This window comes from Schistocerca piceifrons, chromosome X (genome assembly GCF_021461385.2).
Source record: "Schistocerca piceifrons isolate TAMUIC-IGC-003096 chromosome X, iqSchPice1.1, whole genome shotgun sequence".
Taxonomy (NCBI): Eukaryota; Metazoa; Arthropoda; class Insecta; order Orthoptera; family Acrididae; genus Schistocerca; species Schistocerca piceifrons.
Window position 1 is genome coordinate 321385534 of NC_060149.1, and position 21015 is coordinate 321406548.

At 42.7% G+C, this 21015-nt stretch overlaps 1 protein-coding gene across 1 annotated transcript in view; it reads right to left on the bottom strand.

The window, feature by feature from the left end:
* LOC124722337 overlaps positions 1–21015 on the bottom strand; it is a 433578-nt gene that overhangs the window by 281161 nt on the left and 131402 nt on the right. The window contains exon 4 of the mRNA XM_047247512.1: positions 10202–10362. Within this exon, the coding sequence (XP_047103468.1) occupies positions 10202–10362 (161 nt within the window). The remainder of the gene's footprint in view (positions 1–10201; positions 10363–21015) is intronic.

Genomic DNA, 21015 nt, shown 5'->3' on the forward strand with positions numbered 1-21015 from the left:
CAATTCCAATGGCCTCCACGCTCTCCTGACCTCAACCCTCATGACTTTCATTTATGGGGGCATTTGAAAGCTCTTGTCTACGCAACCCCGGTACCAAATGTAGAGACTCTTCGTGCTCGTATTGTGGACGGCTGTGATACAATACGCCATTCTCCAGGGCTGCATCAGCGCATCAGGGATTCCATGCGACGGAGGGTGGATGCATGTATCCTCGCTAATGGAGGACATTTTGAACATTTCCTGTAACAAAGTGTTTGAAGCCACGCTGGTACGTTCTGTTGCTGTGTGTTACCATTCCATGATTAATGTGATTTGAAGAGAAGTAATAAAATGAGCTCTAACATGCAAAGTAAGCCTTTCCGGACACATGTCCACATAACATATTTTCTTTCTTTGTGTGTGAGGAATGTTTCCTGAAAGTTTGGCCGTACCTTTTTGTAACACCCTGTATATATATGCTACGAAGACAGACGGACCTCAAAAAACATAAGCGCATGCGCCGTATATAGTTCTCACAGCACTAGATGTTTCCATGAGGTCGGTCGATCATCCACTTCAGCCAATGTTCGCGAATCAACTGCCCACGGCATATGCTGGCCCGATACGCAGTCTGAGCGTCCTCAGCAGTGACCCTCCAACATGGTGTACAATAGCTGGGCCGGTTCCTTAACCAGCCAAGGTAGCCGAGAGCGCTAACGCGCTGTTTCCTGGACTGGGATAGACGCGCTGGTCCCCGATCTAGTCCGCCCGGCGGATTAACGATGTGCGTCGATCTGCCAGCCAGCCTGGATGTGATTTTTAGGCGGTTTTCCACATCCCACTAGGTGAATACCGGGGTGGTTCCCACGTTCCGCCTCAGTTACACGACTCGCAGACAACTGCAACACACTCGCATTCTTTCATGATTTACACTAAACACAGACAGCTGGGGTACACTATTTCCGTCCTGGGGGATATTGGGTGGCGGTAGGAAGGGCATCCAGCAACCCCTTAAAATTAACCACGCCAAATGCGTCCTTAACCCTGTCGACCCTGCCACGATGCGGAAAAAGGCAGTAGCGAAAGAAAAGAGTTGGGCTGGTTCCCCTCGGGGCAAAAGCGTTACTGTTTCCAGCCCCGGCCTGCTTGTTTGTATGCTGCCATACTCTCTACAGCCATCTAGAGCCTCTGGGATTACAAGAATATAAGTACTTTCACATGGATTCCCAGAATATCATACCATTTTTGCGATAGTTGTCGATCTCAAACACATAGCAGTATGCTACCGGTCGCTCGAACATTATAATTACGAAGATAAAGAGCGGAAATTATATCCCTAGAAACCGGAAACGTTAGCGAGGTCCAGCGAGGTGGAACGTACTACAAACCACTGAGTAAATAGAAACTAATCTTGTCTGCGAAGATTTTTACGCGAAAACTCCAAAAAGTAGAGGAAACTGGTAGTTCCACCCATATCTTAACGAATATCGATGCCAATGATATAAAATATTCCAAATCATCCTTGTACTTTTCAAAGTCAACTAAGGTGTTTCTCATGCCTAGGGAACCACCAAACGTCTCTTCCACCAATATATTACCGTCTAGATTCACAGAATACACACCACAATCGATTTTCCCTCAACCATGTAAAGATGGGAAATATGTAGAAGCAGTCATTGTACTTACAATGAAATATTACGATTGCAACATCAATCCGATGACATTCGACAATAAGCGAAGTATCGCAAATGCCCCATTCTGAATATGGTGGCTGTGAAAATATCAAATTCTGTGGCATTCTTGTGACAGGACATAATTTTCTACTTAAAAATATCATTCCCTCAGAGCTATCGCCATTTTCTATGTCAAATTCATACCTCCCTTACGACAGGACGAAGCCAGTTTCTTTGCACTTGTCGGAACACTGACCATAGTACACATACTATATAAGCCAGCTGATCACAGCGAATCTGTCACACACCCCATACTACTAAGTACAATACTTCGCCAATAACTGAATGCTGGCGATACCAAACAATACTGAACGAAAATCTGCGATGGATGGACATGTCTCATTTGTTTACCTTGCGAGTGGTACCAGTGTGTGTTAAGAAGAAAGACGTAATCGTATTATAAGCGAGCAGCTATTAAAAAAAAAAAAAAAAAAACACAATTGCCTTGGCTGTGTTACTGTCGCAAGTAGTCTTGGTCCTACAGGCGCACACAAGTACTGCTAAAAATATCCATGTTAAAAACTATACAGGCTTTAGAAATCGAGATATGGTATTGCTTCTGAATGAAGTGGTGTGCCATACATATACCGCGAAATTGAATATAGACGCTGATGTCCGGGATGTGTGTTAACAGACTGAAAGTGCAGGTACACGTCGCTGATGGAGTAAGCTCATAATAAAATCACCGAATTTAGAAAGGGATTCGGCTAGAGAACGTGGTATGAAGACGATAATGCAACTCCCGCATACCACCGCTGTATATTTCTCCAGATTTTGTAGTACATTCTATCTCGATGCCATGTCAGAGGTTATCCACTGGGTTGTAGGCGTGGGAGGATGATGGTTGATTGAGGATTATCAGATATAGTAGATGGTGTGCTATGTGACGAATCACTTTAGAAGTATGCAACACTAGATTGAGGTCGTATGAAATGTGCAAAATCATATGACGAATGCACTGGCTTTTCAGACCTATAGTGTTACGCATTCCAGTAGATGTGCTGTCTGCAATTTGGAATCAAGTATTTCCATTCAACCAGATACCTGCGTTGGACGGGAGGACGACGGTTCAATCCCGCGTCCGGCCATCCTGATTTAGGTTTTCCGTGATTTCCCTAAATCGCTCCGGGCAAATGCCGGGATGGTTCCTTCGAAAGGGCATGGCCGATTTCCTTCCCTAATCCGATGAGACCGATGACCTTGCTGTTTGGTCTCTTCCCCCAAACAACCGAACCCCAACCCTGCGCTGGATCCTATGGCTATGTCTTTTAATGATTACAGCCACTAATGAATCATATTTGTGGAACTCTCATATCTCAAAGTAAGTCACCCTTTTCGATCCTCTCTGTCACAGCAAAACTCCAATGTAGTTTTTGACAGTCCTGCTGTGACTGGCAATTCGCAATTTTTCTCAAACACAATTATACAGGGTTGATGATTGAACAATAAAAGAGAGGTAACAATAACGATGCCAGTAAAAGTCTCCTAATTGAGGCAAACAAAGGTTCACTTCAAATTTTCCACAAAGGTTTGTGGTACCACACACACAGTAGTAAAAGTCCAATTCGGTCGAAGTCCACAAAGTCGGCATCCAGAGTGGATTGAACTTCGTGGCTGGTTCCATCCCCTAAATAGCTGCCTCCAGCCAATCAGGTTTTGGCGTAGTGATACTTCCTGCAGTTCGTGGCTTGAGATCCCCTTGCAGGAAGTTGTGCTCCGAATGTCTGTTTCCATTATCTTGTATGTAAATATCCGGCGTTTACCATGGTGCTTTTGGTACACCTTGGACATAAGCAACCCTCTCCTCCTTGGTGTAATATGGGTTGCCGGCCCTCAGGCGCTACCTTATCTCTGGCATAACAAATCCCTATGCATGTTGTGACTGTTCCTCTGTCACTGCATCTTTCTCCACGTGATCATCCCAATTTAAGTGGGAAATGATGGTAAGTCAGAGAGCGCTATACTTACCACTTTCTACAACCTGTGTAGAATCAGGGTGAGATGAATTAATGTGACAGGACCATCTCTTTTGTTCACTCGGTGGAAATTGGGAACATGTTGTCATAGCTCTGCCAAATGTATACGACGTGTAAGGTCAAGACCAAACAAGGCTTTCCCCTGCCACATGAGGTAGCACGAGACACACTGCAAGCAGTTAAGGGAACTGGAAGAAGGACAAGGGTTCTATTACTGCGTTGCGATGCCTTTCCAAACTTCACACAGGTACAGCAGTTCGAAGGAGATCTGCGTCCCCCAGGGTGCATTCACGTCTGTCACCCAAACAGTCTCTCTATCATCATTATTTTGTACCATCTAACAAAGAGAAAAAAGTACAAACTATAAAATCTTCGCTAACGTCATTTGACAGAGAACTCGATAAGATTTTTACTGCAACCCTCTCTTCTGATATATATATATATATATATATATATATATATATATATATATATATATATATATTGAAAACAAATACCATCTGTGTGCTGGCTCTGGGAAGGGTTGGTCAGGAACAATGCGAGGACATCTTTCAATCTCTAGCGTTATCCTAAGAATGCGAGAAAGCTCGCTAACTCCCATCCACAGGGTTGCGATAGAAATCTTATCGAGTTCTCTGGCGAATGACGTCAGCGGAGATTTTATAGTATGTACTTTTTTCCCTCTTTGTTGGATGATACAAAATAATGATGACAAAGAAAGTGTTTGGGCGACAGACGTGAATGCCCCCTGGGAGACGCAGGTCTCCTTCGATCTCCAGTACCTGTATGTAGTTTGGAAAGGCATCGCAACGCAGTAGCAAAATCCTCGTCCTCCTTACAGTTCCTTTAACTGCTTGTAGTGTCTTTCCTGCTACCTCATGTTGCAGGAGAAAGCTTTGTTTGGTCTTGACCTTACACGTTCCGCAAATTTGCAGAGCTACGACAACATGTTCCCATTTTCCACTGAGTGGCCAAAAAAGACGGTCTTGTTACATTAACTCAGCTCGCCCTTTTTCTACATGGGTTATAGAAGGTGGTAAATATAGCGCTCTCCGACTTATCCTCATTTCCGACTTAAATTGGGGCGATCACATGGAAAAAGCTGCAGAGACTGAGGAACAGTTACAACATGCATAGGGACTCTCTAAAACCACATTAGAGTTTCGCTGTAGCACACAGGATCAAAAAGGGTGACTCGCTTTGAGATATGACAGTGCCACGAAAATGATTCACTAGTGGCCATAATCACTAAGAGATATCTCCATACGATCCAACGTAAGTATGTCGTTGAATGGAAAGACGTGATTCCAAATTGCAGACTGCATTTCTACTGGAATGCGTAACACCATAGGTCTGAAAAGCCAGTGTATTGGTCATAAGATTTTGTACGATTCTTACGACCTCAATCTAGCGTCGCATATTTTTAAAGTGATTCATCGCATAGCACATTATCTACTGTACCTGATAATTCTCAATGAACCATCATCCTCCCTCACCTACAACCCAGTAGATATACATACACCCAGACTTTCAGTCTGTTAACACACACCCTGGCGATCAGTATCTATGTTCAATGTCACGATATTTGTCTGGAAAACCACTTCATTCGGAAGAAATACCGTATATCGATTTCTAAAGCTTGTATAGTTTTTAAAATGGATATCGTTAGCGATACTTGTGTGCACCTGTAGGACCTAGACTACTTGTGACAGTAACATAGACGTTGTGGTCATGTTTTTTTAATAGCTGCTCGCTTATAAGATGATTACGTCTTTTTTCCTAAGACAGACTGGTACCATTCGCAAGGTAAACAAATGAGACGTGTCCATCCATCGCAGATATTCGTTCATTAATGTTTGATATCGGCAGGATTCAGTTATTGGCGAAGTATTGTACTTAGTAGTAGGTGATGTGTGATAGATTCGCTGTAATCAGCTGGCTTATATAGCATGTGTACTGTGGTCAGTGTTCAGACAAGTGCTAAGAAACTGGCTTTGTCCTGTCGTAAGGGAGGTATGGATTAGGCATAGAAAACTACGATAGCTGTAGGGGAATGATTTTTTAAAGTATAAATTTACGTCCAGTCATAAGAATTCTACAGATTTTGATGTTTGCGATACATCTCAGACGTCACAGAACTTCCTGTATACACCTTGCCCCTGTCTTCTTCGGATCAGTCTGTAGAGGCTCCTGTGCCACGCACAAACAATGTCTTGTGGATCTCCAAAGCCGTGGAACGTCTTGTGAAAGGAGCATTCTTATTGGTTCTTATTGAATTTGTGCGCCAAACTGCTGCTACTGCCGATGTGAGATCACTGTCCTCTATAATCTACAGACAGACAAATTACGAGACTTTCAGAGGCAAAACTGTTATGCACAGATCGAATACAACATACAGCAGTCATATTGCATTGACAGTTAAACCCTGCAAAAGTGGTCTACAGATCATGAAATATGGAAACTATCGCCAAAGACACTTCTCAGTTACACTGCTCTGCTACTGTCGAGGAAAGATTGAATTTATCAGCGTGAAACCAATCTCCAAACGCGCTAATCACCACACACAATTCGTATCGTGCATCATACAAAATCTGCATATGGCTATCGACATCCAGACGCACATATATATGCCTCGAAGCCAGACAGACCCCAAAAAACATAAGCACATGCTCCGTATATAGTTCTTCAGGAATTTCAAAAACAAATGATCTGTCGGATTAGGCATTGTACACTGAACAGTAATCACACAATGAATCAATAAATGTTAAAATGTTCAAATGCTGGTATAACGGCAATGTCCCGTTTTTCACGTGAACTGACAAGGTTTATACACATCATGGCCATAATGAACAATCCTTTACAGAAGAATGACAGTGGAAAACGAAGAAGATATAATCAGAGTCACATTTATCAAGTATGACGAAACATTTTGTTAATGATGTTACTGTAAGAGATAAATTAGGCGCCAGAAAGTACTAAACAGATGCTAGCTAAATTATCTGCATCGTTTCCCGGTGAGGTTAGTCCATGCAGTACTCGCAAGCCCAGACTATAAACATAAACCTTTAGATTTCCACCTGGGAAGTCCAGACAACCCTGTGTTCCAAAATTTCCAGACTGGTCACTGCTCGTTAGAAGCCCAAAAATTGTGAACGCATTATACGCTTAGCGTCAATTGGAATACTGTAACACCGGGTGAGATGGCGCAGTGGTTAGCACACTAGACTCGTATTTGGGAGAACGACGGTTCAAACCAGCGTCCGGTCCAAAAATGGTTGAAATAGCTCTAAGCACTACGGAACTTAACATCTGAGGTCATCAGTCCACTAGACTTAGAATTACTTAAACCTACCTAACCTAAGGACATGACACACATCCATGCCCGAGGCAGGATACGAACCTGCGACCGTAGCAGGTGCTCGGTTCCGGACTGAAGTGCCTAGAACCGCTCGCCCACAACGGCCGGCCCCGCGTCGGACCGTCCTGATTTAGGTTTTCTGTGATTCTGTGATTTCCCTAAATCGCTTCAGGCAAATGCTGGAATTGTTTCTTTGAAAGGGCACGGTCGACTTTCTTATCCATCCTTCCCTAATCCGATGGGACCAATGACCTCGTAGTTTTGTCCTCTCCCCCCTAAATCAACCAACCAACCAACCAATACTGTAATGTCAACTATAGGTGAACCCGCGGTCCTCTAGGACTGACATGAGGTTTTAAGACTATTTTCCCCCTTACTGACACAGGAAAGCGAGGTTAGAAGACAATTTACCTCCTCACTGAAACAGGAAACGAGAGATATTATTCGTAGCAGGTCACATAGCTAACGCGTAGAACGTCCTTTGCGAATAGAATAGGAAAGGCTACAATTTCGACTGTGATTTGATTACGGCGTGGAGCGCTCTTCTACAGGTACGTCGCCACTGCGAGGTCGTTGTAGGCATGCGTATTAAGTACATCACTTGTGTAACAAGAACTGTTCATGGTTTTAGAAACTCGCATCTTATTGAAAAATCTATGCCTAATGCACTGGGTAGAATTTTACTCACAAATTATCAATGTCACATCATCACGATTGTGAAATCATCTGAGGAGCTGTGTTATGATGAGTTTGTTTCCCGAAAGTAAGGCCCAGGAGACGTATATTTTCTTTCTTACCTGTGGGAATTTGTAACCCATTAAACATTAAAACATAGTTGGATAGCGTGAATACCGATAAATATTTAAAAATTAACCCAGAATTTGGTCGTACAAACTAGATTTATTAATTTTTATCCCTTGCCAGAAATTTTTTTATTTCATTTCAAAAAGTTTTATTAGCTTTTGTTAATGAATAGCTCACAAATATGAAATTATTTCCTTATAAAGACACTACTGCTACTACCAAAGACAGAAGGTTAGGCACAAAGTAAGCAAATAATTTCTATTGTTTTACAAACGGTGTGTCAAACAATCGGCACTGCTATTACCATTCCTGCCACACAAATTAGCTTTTGTTTTTATAAAATCATTTGATCTTACACTGATGATCCACGGTGAAATCACGAGGAGGCGACACGGAGAATCAGTGGAGGCATGTCACCTAGTTACATGAAACACGTCTCTTCTTACACCAGATCTATGATACGACGTCGTCCAAGCAAACGGTTGCATCAAATATGTACTGGACCACGGACGCAGACAGATACGGCGTTTTTATGGTATGGAGGACATTCACCTTGTCTTCCATAGGACATGAGATATCAATCGAAGGCATCATGACAACTATTGACTACATGAGGAATTTTTGAAGCGCACTTGCATGCCTTCCCGATTGATGTCTACCACGACGGCGGTGGCATCTTCCAGCACGATAAGACTCCGTGTCACCAGGTTAGAATTGTGGTACGGTGGTTTGAGGAGCATTACAGTGAATTCAAGTTGACGTCTTACCAATAAAATTCACCTGATCTGAACCCTATGGAACACATCTGAAACCCTATCGCGCACCAGCTCCACGCGTACAAACCACTGGTTCATAATTTACAGGAAATACGTGAACCGTGGATAGACATCTGGTGCCACATCCTTTCGAAAACCTACCAAGGACTTTTCGAATCCATAACAAGCAGGATCGCTACTATATTGCGTTCCACAGGTGGAATAACACCCTATTAAGGAGCAGGTGATAGTATCAAGGTGAAAAGGAATTTTTTACAAGGACAAGTCCACAGAAAGTCAATTTACAATAAAAAGACTTCCCTGTTTGGCTAAAGATTGTTATATTGTTTCTTAGTGATATTATTGAAGGTGAAACTGTCATACAGCCACTGAGAATGGTGTTTTTGACTTGAATCTCAAAGTTGCGTGTGCTATCCACTCGTCGACATCAAATTCTAAAACACGCTGCACACAGTAATCTCTAAAGAACTAGAAACCACTCCAGGAGGTTCTGTTACATCGTCGTCACCGGTACATTGCACCCCAATTATCCTCTATTTTTTGAATGAGGAAAGAAAATTCTATTAGGTCTACAATTTTGCTTCCACCGTTTTCTCTCGAAGGTCGAGGCTTTATTGCTAAAAAATTGCAAAAAATTTAAGAATCGAAATATTGTCGATCGCTGGCCACTACTTTCCCTCATCTTTCGGGGAGCATCTTGCGGCAGAAAAACTCGATGTATTTTGAGGAGGTCCAAGAATACATCAATTTTGGACTTGACTGGAAGTGCTGATCAGCCAGACCCTGCGCCATTGATCGAAAAAGACGGTGGAAAGAACAATGTCTGGAGAATATGGTTTGTGGTGCAGGACATCTCATTTCAACGTTTCCAAGTATGTTTTGACGGGTTTGACGACATGGGGCCGATTAGTGTAATACTGTAAAGTGACCTTTTCATGTCTATCGCTGTATTCTGGCCGTTTGTCTTTCAGTGATCGGCTCAAATGCATCAACTGCTTTCCATAACGATATCTTGTGATTATTTGCGTCGGTTTGAGCAGCTTCGAAAACCTCTCTTCCACCACGATATCGGGCTTCGAAGTCAAAATCACCGTTCTCGAAGCATTGAAAGCATTCTCTGCACGATCTTTTAGTAACAGAGTCCTAGCCATAGGTCTTATCCAGGCTTTTATGAGCCTCAGCCGCGGATTGTCCATATTAAATCAGACAAAATTTTTCACAAATGACGTGAATTGGGCTCGTTAGTTTACATATTCAATCGGGAATAACTTTATGATACAATTACAAATCGTCTAATATTTTAACGGTGCTATACTTACAAACGCCTGAGTTAATTGTATGATGCTTATGACTTACCCCCTCTACCACCACTTGCCGCTACTGCCACTTGTTGCAAAACGGCACAAGCAAAGTTGTAGCCCTAATATGTAACACAGGAGCAATGAAAACTTATGTCTTCTGGTTTGGTTAACGTTTTTTGTTGCTTCATAGCATATCAGTAAACAAGTAAGTGATATAACTATATTAAGTAACGACAGAACAAAGTACATAATAAGAACAGCTGTATGTACTTACCAGTGTATCCAGAAACGCAGTTACATTTGTACTTGGAGTTGTCAATATTGACGCAGACAGAACCGTGCTGGCATGGCGAACTGGAACATGGGTTGAAGTGCTCGCAATTCATCCCGAAGTATCCTTCTGAGCAGGAACACAGGTACGTGCCACTGGAGTTACTGTGTGCATGAAATGAAGTTAGTCAGCTGAGACACATTATGCAATATTATCTAATACAGATAAACATCCTATTCAAAAGGGACAACAAGTAAACAGATGGTGTTCGTATGAATTTCACGAAGTAACAACAGAAGGTCACGTTATCTTAATTTTGTACGTTATTGTAGGCAGTAACAATGAATGCACAAGAGCTATTCGTCTATGGAGGTCCGATCGGACGTGAACTGGAAACCACAGTGAAAATCCGATGAAGCTTTGCACAAATGTGTTGGGCAGTGACTCCAATATGCCCGTCGATAGTGTTAAGTCATTTGTTTCAGTTCTGAGCACCCAGTGAACATCTGAAGATGCCTAGAAAATAGTGTCTCCCTCTAAGTAGGAGAATCTTCTGAGAGATTTCGCCTGATTTCATGCAGCCCACATAACGTAACTATAATGCGTTTCCTTGTTCCTGACCACTGTCGCCCGCACACTGCAGGGGCAATGAAGACGCTCCTGCAGCGTCTTAGATGCGAAGTGTTTGTTTATTTACCATACAGCCCAGACTGTTCCGAATAAAACATTTTCGATCCTCTCTGGGGTTTCCATTTCAGGACCGATCGGACCTTAATAAACGAATACCCTCGTATTACATGCTCATGAGTTATATCTAAGAAAACAGACTTCAGTCACATACTGTGCGTATTTTGATACGTTATACAATTTATTTTAGCTTCTGTGGAATCATTTTCCGCCAGCGATTGGACTACTTACGTGACATTTCTGGCTCTTGAGAGGAATCTAGCTATACGAAATATGAACTCTATCAGACAGGAAAAATATTACATGTATTTGTAAGCGTAGCATTGCAGTTTGCAACATCTCTTGGCCGAGCTCAATGCCCCCACGAGTAATTAAAGAAAGGGAAAAAGGACCACCCAGGTTGTGAATGAAGCCAGTTTTTCCTACATACTATTATTGTGTGTGTGGGTGTGTGTGCGTGTGTGTGTGTATGTGTGTGTATGTGATTCCTTACTACACTGAAACGCCAAAGAAACCGGTAAAGGCACGCGTATTCAAATACAGAGATATGGAAACAGGCACAACACGGCGCTGAGGTCGGCAAAGCCTATATAAGACAGCAAGTGTCTGGCGCAGTTGTTAGATCGGTTGCTGCTGCTGCAATGGCAGGTTATCAAGATTTAACTGAATTTAAACGTGGTATTACAGTCGGCGCACGAATGATGGGACACAGCATCTCCGAGGTAGCGATGAAGTGGGGACTTTTCCTTACGACCATTTCACGAATGTACCGTGAATGTCAGGAATCCGGTAAAACATCAAATCTCCGACATCGCTGCGGCCGAAAAAAGATCCTGCAACAAAGGGACCAACGAGAACTGAAGAGAATCGTTTAACGTGACAGAAGTGCAAACCTTCCGCAAATTGCTGCAGATTTCAATGCGGCGCCATCTACAAGTGTCATCGTGCGAAACATTCAACGAAACATCATCGATATGGGCTTTAGGAGCCGAAGGTCCACTCGTGTACTATTGATGACTGCACGACACAGAGCTTTACACCTCTCCTGGGCCCGTCAACATCAACATTGAACTGTTGATGACTGGACACATTTGCCTGGTCGGGCGACTCTCGTTCCAAATTGTATCGAGCGGATGGATGTATACGGGTATCGAGACAACCTCATGAATCGATGGACCCTGCATGTCAGCAGGGGTCTGTTCAAGCTGGTGGAGGCTCTGTAATGATATGGGGGTGTGCAGTTGGAGTGATATGGGACCCCTGATACGTCTAGATATGACTCTGGCAAGTACGTAACCATCCTGTGTAATCACCTGCATCCATTCATGTCCATTGTGCAGTCCAACGGACTTGGGTAATTCCAGCAGGACAATGCGACACCCCACACGTCCAAAACTGCTACAGAGTGACTCCAGGAACGCTCTTCTGAGTTTATCCACTTCCGCTGGCCACCAAAGTCCCCAGTCATAAACATTATTGAGCATGTATGGGATGCCTTGCAACGTGCTGTTCAGAAGAGATCTCCACCCCCTCGTACTTTCACGGATTTATGGAGAACCCTGCATGATTCATGATGTCAATTCCCTCCAGCACTACTTCAGACAGTCGAGTCCACGTCACGTCGCGTTGCGGCACTTCTGAGTTTTCGCGGGGGGGGCTACACGATATTAGGCAGGTGTACCAGTTTCTTTGGCTCTTCAGTGTGTTATGGCACGTATTTTCAACGTTGGATTTTAAAGCATATTACAAAAAAATGGTGTTCCTTCTTCTGCCAGTTGTGAAATTGAACTACAGGACTTTTCAGAAGCGCCGACTATTAACTCCCTAAACCTTTTGTCAGGGTTCTTGGGAACAGCATTAATCTTGTAATTCCAATCAGTGTCAATGTAAGTCATTATCAAACAATTCGTTGACAACATTGTATTCAATGATAAAATTACCTGATTTAGCTTTTAGAGATGAAATTAATTCATTTCATTTAGACTTCTGAGCTGTCACGGTCACAGCTCAATATATGGAACCTCACAGTGAAGAAGATGAGGAAAAAAGAAAACATGACAAATTGTGAAGGAAAAGAGACACTATAAAAATATGATACCTCTGGAAACCACACCATGTGGTAAAAAGTCATAAAATAAAAGTCCACTGATGATGCTGCAACTGCAGTGAATCTTGTATGGGATAAAAAACAAAACTGTGTTTGGCTAAAGACGGATTCCATCCAAAAACATGTGTAAGCTGACTCGTATTTTGATATGTACTCAAAAAACATGAGTAGTGGATTAGAACAGGTTCTGACTCACTAGTTCACATATCTGCCAACAAAGACCTCTTCAATGGTATTGCGTTGCACCCTCCCCAACTCCCACGAAATAACGTCTGGAAAAGCTATTGGGAAAGACGTCAAAGATGGCTAACGATTCGTAAAGTGGTAATGAACTTTCCTTATAGGAATCTTATCTGGTGCTCATAAATATAAATACATTTAAATAATTCATGAAGTTTACGGATTGGATATTTCGTGGTCTGTGCATGCTTGATTCTTTACCTGCTTTGATGTGGCAAGGGGTGGAGAAAGAGGGCATTATAATATCCATATATGTATATGTGCGTGTTTCAGTGTATATAGAAACTGATTGTCACGTATAAACTGAGAAAAAGGAAACATTTTACTTAGTTGTACGACCATTCCAGAGTCAACCATCATCCCAAGACTATCTGTATGACGCTACTGTGAACTCCTCTCTATTATTAGATTATTACCAATTTTATGACACCGACGATTTTGGTCTGTCTTCTTATAGAGCTCGTATTTGAAGGATATAAGTTATCAATGTGCACACCAGCGTTATTCTATTATTCACTCTATCGTTGATTATTTGCTGAATAATAATAATAATAAGATTGTTCTGCATTTTAGCATTCATAATTAGTAGTAATTAGTTTCCTTTTTGTCATCAGCAGCATTTCAAAGGAACTTAAATTCTACAAGCAGCTGTTAACGAAGTACTCAGTGGTTTATCTGGTGATCAAACGATCGAGCCCGAGCCAGTGTATTTTTAAAGTCAAACCAGCGTCATCTGGTAACGTTGTCCGTTTTACAATTAACGGGAATAGGATTGGTTATTTGTACACTGAATTTTGATATTGGTCACGTCATCAGATAGGTCATATCGGCAAGATCGCAATAAAGGCAATCTTCCAGAATGTAATCGCACTGGTTCAAACTCATCGTAAGTAATTCATGCGAGTTAAAAAGTAAACGGTGCCATACTGCAGATTATACGATTTTTTTAAAAATCACTACCTTTCTCATTTTATTCATAAAGTAAAACTAAATAAAAGTAAACGTGATTTTGCATTAAACAGAGGTAGTTCAGCTTATGAATGTAGACTTATCAACAGTCGATGTGGTGCTCTAGGTGGCGGACGATTAATACGGACGTAACATCTATCATGTCGATGGGACTGGTGCCTCAAATACAACTACAGAAGCACTCTAAAGCTTTACATGTATTCTAAAATTGAGAGAAATACAATAACTTCAACATATTTTATTGTGAATACATCTGCATCACATTTCTGGTATCGAATCTGATCAATAAAACTGCCGTTGCTTTAGCGGTTCACTACTGCCTTTGTAGCGATACTATATATATATATATATATACATATATAGTATCGCTACAAAGGCAGTATATATATATATATATATATATATATATATATAGTATCGCTACAAAGGCAGTAGTGAACCGCTAAAGCAACGGCAGTTTTATTGATCAGTCGTAGGCTACATCCAACGCAACCTAACCGTTGTACGCCAAATTGGTTAAGACGAAATATACGTCGTAAACGTTCCGAACATTTCTCTTGTATCTGTGTCAATGTCTTGTGGTTCCATTATATATATACCTACAGCGATTTCCCACAAGCTGAACGAAACTACGGGTACCTGTCTCCCTAAGTGTTAAACGTTGTCGTCTTACGGCTTTTCGCAGAACGGTATCCTCCCGTTAAGTGCAGGACTGTGTTCTCAGATCCTACCACGTTCGTCTCATTGAGTGTCAGGTGGCAAGTTTGTTCCTTCACAAGAATCATTTGATACATTGTTTAACTCATAGCGCTGAGTATCTACAGCTCCAGGTTGAAAAATACAAATGTTTATAAACAGTTTATGTTTAATAGTTCTCTAGTCTGCCATTTTATGTAATACCGTTCGAGGAGAAAGTGGGAGAAACTCTATCGACATCATAATATTAATTTCTGTCATCAAGAAATCGAAGCAAGGGGCAATAGGTGGATGCCCTTATAGGTTTGTAGAAATGATACTCTGTTCCAAATATTACCAGCAAAAATTACAAAATTAATTTGGCAAGTAAATGAACGAACATAGACAACAACTGAATTGTGGAAATTGCACACAGATTTAATGCTAAAGGCGACGCAAATCCCTGTTTATACCATCTCATGAAGGGTTTAAAGATAAAAACCATCGCATATGTTTTGAGAGTGAAGATAACAGTTCTAGGAACAACTGACGTAAGTGAGAATAACACTGTCGGAGTACTGTTCGTCAGGTTTACACTCTGCAATTACTGGACAAACGTCTCATTAATTCTCATCTCGCTAGCTGAGCCAAACAAAATTCAGTTTTTCAGTATTTCTATTTTGATACTTTCTTTCGCAGTTTTTCATAAATTCTGTCCTACGTCGTATATAGCACATTGCATCACTTTCATTACAACGCCAACGAAAATTTTCGGAAAATTACTTATCTGTGGCAACAATAATACATAACTTCGAGTGTTTACTACATTTCCATGATTTATTTCCGACGAGTACCCTGGGCGTATGGTTGCTGATGTTTATCACAATTGTTTCGTACCAAGAGCATATTCCATTATATTCACGGTTTACAGAAAACATCAAGTTTTCCCCTTTCTTCGCTAATTTCTTACTATTAAAGAACTGCACGAGTGTCTCATCATACCATCATTCTACCTGCAGTTGTTAAGTGGGAAGCATGGCGACAATAATTGCAAAGATTTTTACGTGTCCCTGTGGAGTATGCGTCTGTAGACGTGAGAGAATGCTTAGCTGAATGGTTCCATCCTATAGATTCAAGTCTCTTGTACTGGCAGCGTCGAAACGCGATACGTATTACAAACAATTGATGCTGTGGTTATGGATCTTTTCCGAACCAGCTGCTCTGCTTTACTAACAAGCCCTACTAAGTTGAGTGAGACTTACGCATCACCATAAGCAACCGTATGCGGTGTAGCCCTGGGGGAATAGTCAGAATTCAGCGATGTGATGGGAAATATCATTTAAAGCAAAAAAAATTCGTATAGACATAAACAGTATTCCGAAATGTTTCCGAGATACAACAAATTTAATGCACATACTTATTTATTTTCTATATTATTACCGCGGGACTGCTACGGTCGCAGGTTCGAATCCTGCCTCGGGCATGGATGTGTGTGATGTCCTTAGGTTAGTTAGGTTTAAGTAGTTCTAAGTTCTAGGGGACTGATGACCACAGCAGTTAAGTCCCATAGTGCTCAGAGCCATTTTTTTCTATATTATTCAGTAATTGTCAGGTTTACACATGTACACAGGCACAACAATTAGTAAACATTACAACATGCGTTTTACAAAGCATCAACTGAAAAATACGTATTTGTGGAACATTCCATTCTAGGCGTTATCGTACAAGTCACGTTACACTATGTCACTCACAACATACTGTACCATACTGCACGTTCAACAGACTGGTTACTGACAGAAAGACATCCAGAGAAAAGAGACTGAAAGCAACGAGGTAGACTGAACTAGAATAAAACGTCAAAGTTGCTGGCTGGGCAAGACACATAAATGCGCGAACCGAACATTAAATACGTTCTGTCTTGGAAACCATTCGGAATTGGGCAAATGCCGATAAGAAGGTTTTTGCTTCAAAAGAGCGTTCCTGTGTATCTACTTGAATATTGACCGTTTCTCCTGGGAGACCCGGTACAAACACATGCTCAGTCTTTCTATTAACGATCACATAGCTGGAGAAACAACATTGTGCACCAAAACTTCAAGTACAGAACAGAAAACAGAATTACGAACCACTACAACAACATTGAACACCCACTCCCTCCCTCCCTCCCCCTCTCTCTCTTTCTCTCTCTCTCTCTCTCTCTCTCTAAATGGTTCAAATGGTTCTGAGCACTATGGGGCTCAACATCTGAGGTCATCAGTCCCGGAGAACTTAGAACTACTTAAACTTAACTAACCTAAGGACATCACACACATCCATGCCCGAGGCAGGATTCGAACCTGCGACCGTAGCTGCAGCGCGGTTCCGGACTGAGCGCCTAGAACCGCTCTGCCACCTCGGCCGTCTCTCTCTCTCTCTGTCTCTGTCTCTGTCTCTGTCTCTCTCTCTCTCTCTCTCTCTGTGTGTGTGTCTCCACTAGTCTCGAGTACAAAGTACTATAAACAGTTCTAAAATTACGTCTGATGAGTGATATCTATTGTTGCCAGTGACCTCTAAAGATTCTTATCACCTGACATATCATGTAATATGCAACAGCTGGTACTCCCTCTTGAATTACCGTTTCGAGATCGTCCGTAGTATAAGGCCAAAATGTATAAATCTAACGTTAACATTCCCGAGTAGCCGGATAAGCTTCCCAAGGTGCGTGTATCTCAGCACTTCATTAATATTCTGGAAGTGTGTGCTGTACCACCATTTTGTTGAAACAGCGCATCATGTTTTTTCCGTCTTAAGGGTATTGCAAACTAAGAAAGTTTTTCTCAGACGCTTCTTGCTATGTTAGCAAATCAACAGTCGTCGCGACAAGATGAAATGAGATATGAGGAAATGATGAATGGTTGTTGATTATATACATACGTGCTATGGTTCACAGTCACTAAACCTGGGGACACCTGCACATTTTACACACACACACACACACACACACACACACTGAAAGAGTGACGACTGCACTAAACACGTGTGCGTCCTATTCAGCTGTCCATTCAACATGGCGTCTGCAAAGTTTTGAGTCGCAGGTAAGACGATTACGCCTCTGATGCTGCGGGTGCAATGCGTTTGCGGGAGCGTGTCGGTAACAACGCGGAAAGCCGTAAGCCTTCACTCCGTGGCGGGGAGGGGCCGGGGCATGTTTCCAGCCAGGAAGCGCCACTAATCCTTTGCCCCTTTCACCACTGCAGGTACAAAGCACAGGCGATTTAGGCCTTTCGCGGGAAACCGCCTCTGCCGCACATGTCCACCGCCACGAACTTCTGCAGCGAGGCTGCCAGCACCCGCCACCCGGGAAGACTTACGAGCATTCTCACTGCGCGTTTGTACGAAAAGTCAGTGCGGGATTAGTCACTACCCTAGCAAACGGCTTAAATTGTCTCCATGCTTGAACCCCTGTGCCATACCTCATATCAGCGTGCCGTGGCAGTCACAAGGTACACTGAATTTTTCTGCAGTCTTTTAAAATGCCACATTTCGTGATGAACATCTTAACATAAAGCGCGTCTTCTCAGTCAAGCCACGTTTGAGAGGTATGACATAATAAAACATCCGTAATGTACGTGAAAAAAGGTAAATCGACTTTTGTATGTTGTGTGTGTGTGTTACGTAGATGTAAATATCTATGTTTGCCCTGATATTCAAATGGTTCAAGTGGCTCTGAGCCCTATGGGACTTAACATCTGAGGTCATCAGTCCCCTAGAACTTAGAACTACTTAAACCTAACTAACCTAAGGACATCACGCACATCCATGCCCGAGGCAGGATTCGAACCTGCGACCGTAGCAGTCGCGCGGTTCCGGACTGAAGCGCCTAGAACCGCTCGGTTGCTCTGATAAATCAAAACAATATGACCACTGTTCACCGCTAGATTGAATGGAGCCTTAAGGCGTTCCGGGGACATGACGCAGTAAAGAATGTGCTCTCTAAGGAAAAAAAAAATAAAAAAAAAACGCACCACAAAGGAATTAATTAATCGGGACTGAAATCGGGGACGTCTCAAGGCAAGTCATCGAGGCTCATTTCGAGGTGGGGCTCATCACTGAAGACAGTTCTACTCCAGTGAATGAGATTCCAGGGCGAAGATGTGTTCAAAAATGGTTCAAATGGCTCTGAGCACTACGGGACTCAACTTCTGAGGTCATTAGTCCCCTAGAACTTAGAACTAGTTAAACCTAACCAACCTAAGGACATCACAAACATCCATGCCCGAGGCAGGATTCGAACCTGCGACCGTAGCGGTCTTGCGGTTTCAGACTGCAGCGCCTTTAACCGCACGGCCACTGCGGCCGGCTCTCGAAGATGTGTCTGGAGACGTCCTAGACAACGGTGGGATAACAATCTGACTGTCGCCCGTCATACAGTTAGACAGCCAGGAATGATGGTCTGGGATGCCATTTCATGTCATAGCAGAACCCCTTTTGTTCTCATCCGTAGCATTCTTACAGCACAGCGGTACGTAGACTTTACGACCCATCTTGTTACCCTTTACGACAAGTCGTCCTGCGCTTACATTCCAACAAGATAATGCCCGCCCTCACACTGCGAATGTTTCTACTGTTTGTCTTCGAGCTTGCCAAACCCTACCCTACCTAGTAGCGTTACCAGACCACTCCCCAACTGAGGGTATTTGGAGCATTTTTGGCAGGGCACTTCTATCAGATAGGGATTTTGAAAATCTGAGGAAAATTTGGACAGACTTTCGCACGATATCTCTCACGAGGAAATTCAACAGCCCTGTTAATTAATGCAAAGCAGAATAACTGCTTGAATAAGGGCCTGATGTGGAGCAACGCTTTACTGACCTGCTCTGTTTGTGAACCTCTTTCTCTTGAATAAATAATCCATTTTTTTAAAAATTATAATCATTTGTTTGTCTGTACATCTGCATCGTATCTACTGATATCCGCCCCATTAGCATAATTTCTTCATGGTGAATCTTTTTTTGTGTTAGAGTGTACATAAAAGGAGCAGAGACTATGTGGAATCATTGTAGCGACGATAAAGATCTCAAATGTGGAGATACATTCATATAAATGACTTTGACGAAGGCTGGCACATACTAGTTCGAAAACTGCGAACCTGGTCGGCTGTCTGAGTGCTACTTTCGTGAGCATCTATAAAAGCTGTTGAAGGAAGGTGAAACCACGAATAGGCGACAAGGTGATGGACGTCCACACCTCATCACGGTACGTAGACGTCGGAGAATTTTACACTCTGTAATGTAGGATAGGTTGCTATTTTTAGCAAATCTGACGACTGAGTACAATCCTGAAGCAGGAACAAGTGTTTTGGAGCACAACGTTCACCACACATGATGAACATGGGACTCCTCAGCCGATGGTCCCTACATGTAGCTATGTTGACCCAGCAGCTTCAGTCACGACTGCAGTGGGAACGAGATCATCGAGACTGGACCTTCGATCAATGAAAAAGTGTCGCCTGGTCGGACGAATCTCGTTTCTTGTTACACCATGTCGATGATCTTGTCGAGATAAGTCACCACCCAGGAGAACTGCTGCGCGAAACGTATACTGCGTACTGTATACAGGACGATTGTTCGTTATTATGAAATGGAGGGCATTCAACTTTGCTTCCATCGGGCGTGAGATAGCAACCAAAGACGCATCATGGCACCTGTTGACTACCTGAAAATTGCTGCAGACCAGCTACACCCCGTCGTGCCTGGTGTCTACCCCCACCCCCGACGATCGCATCTTCTACCAGCAGAATGACTGTCCCTGTCGTCAGGTTGGAATGGTGCTACAGTGGTTTGAGGAGCATAGAACTGAACTCACATTGACATTTTGGCCACCAAACTGCCTGATCTGAACCTGATGGAACACATCTGGGAAGCTATAGGGCGCCAGCTCTGCGCCCATAAACCACTGGTTCGTAATTTAGAGGAATTTCGTGACCCGTGCCACGTAACTCCGGAAACCTTCCAAGGACTTGTGGAATTCATGCAAAGCATAAGTGCTGCTGTACTGCTGTCCAAAGTAGAATTAACACGCTATTAAGGACGTGGTCCTTGTACTTTCTCAGGTTGGTGTATAGACGATAGCTCAGTGCACATGGTATGCCATGGAATAC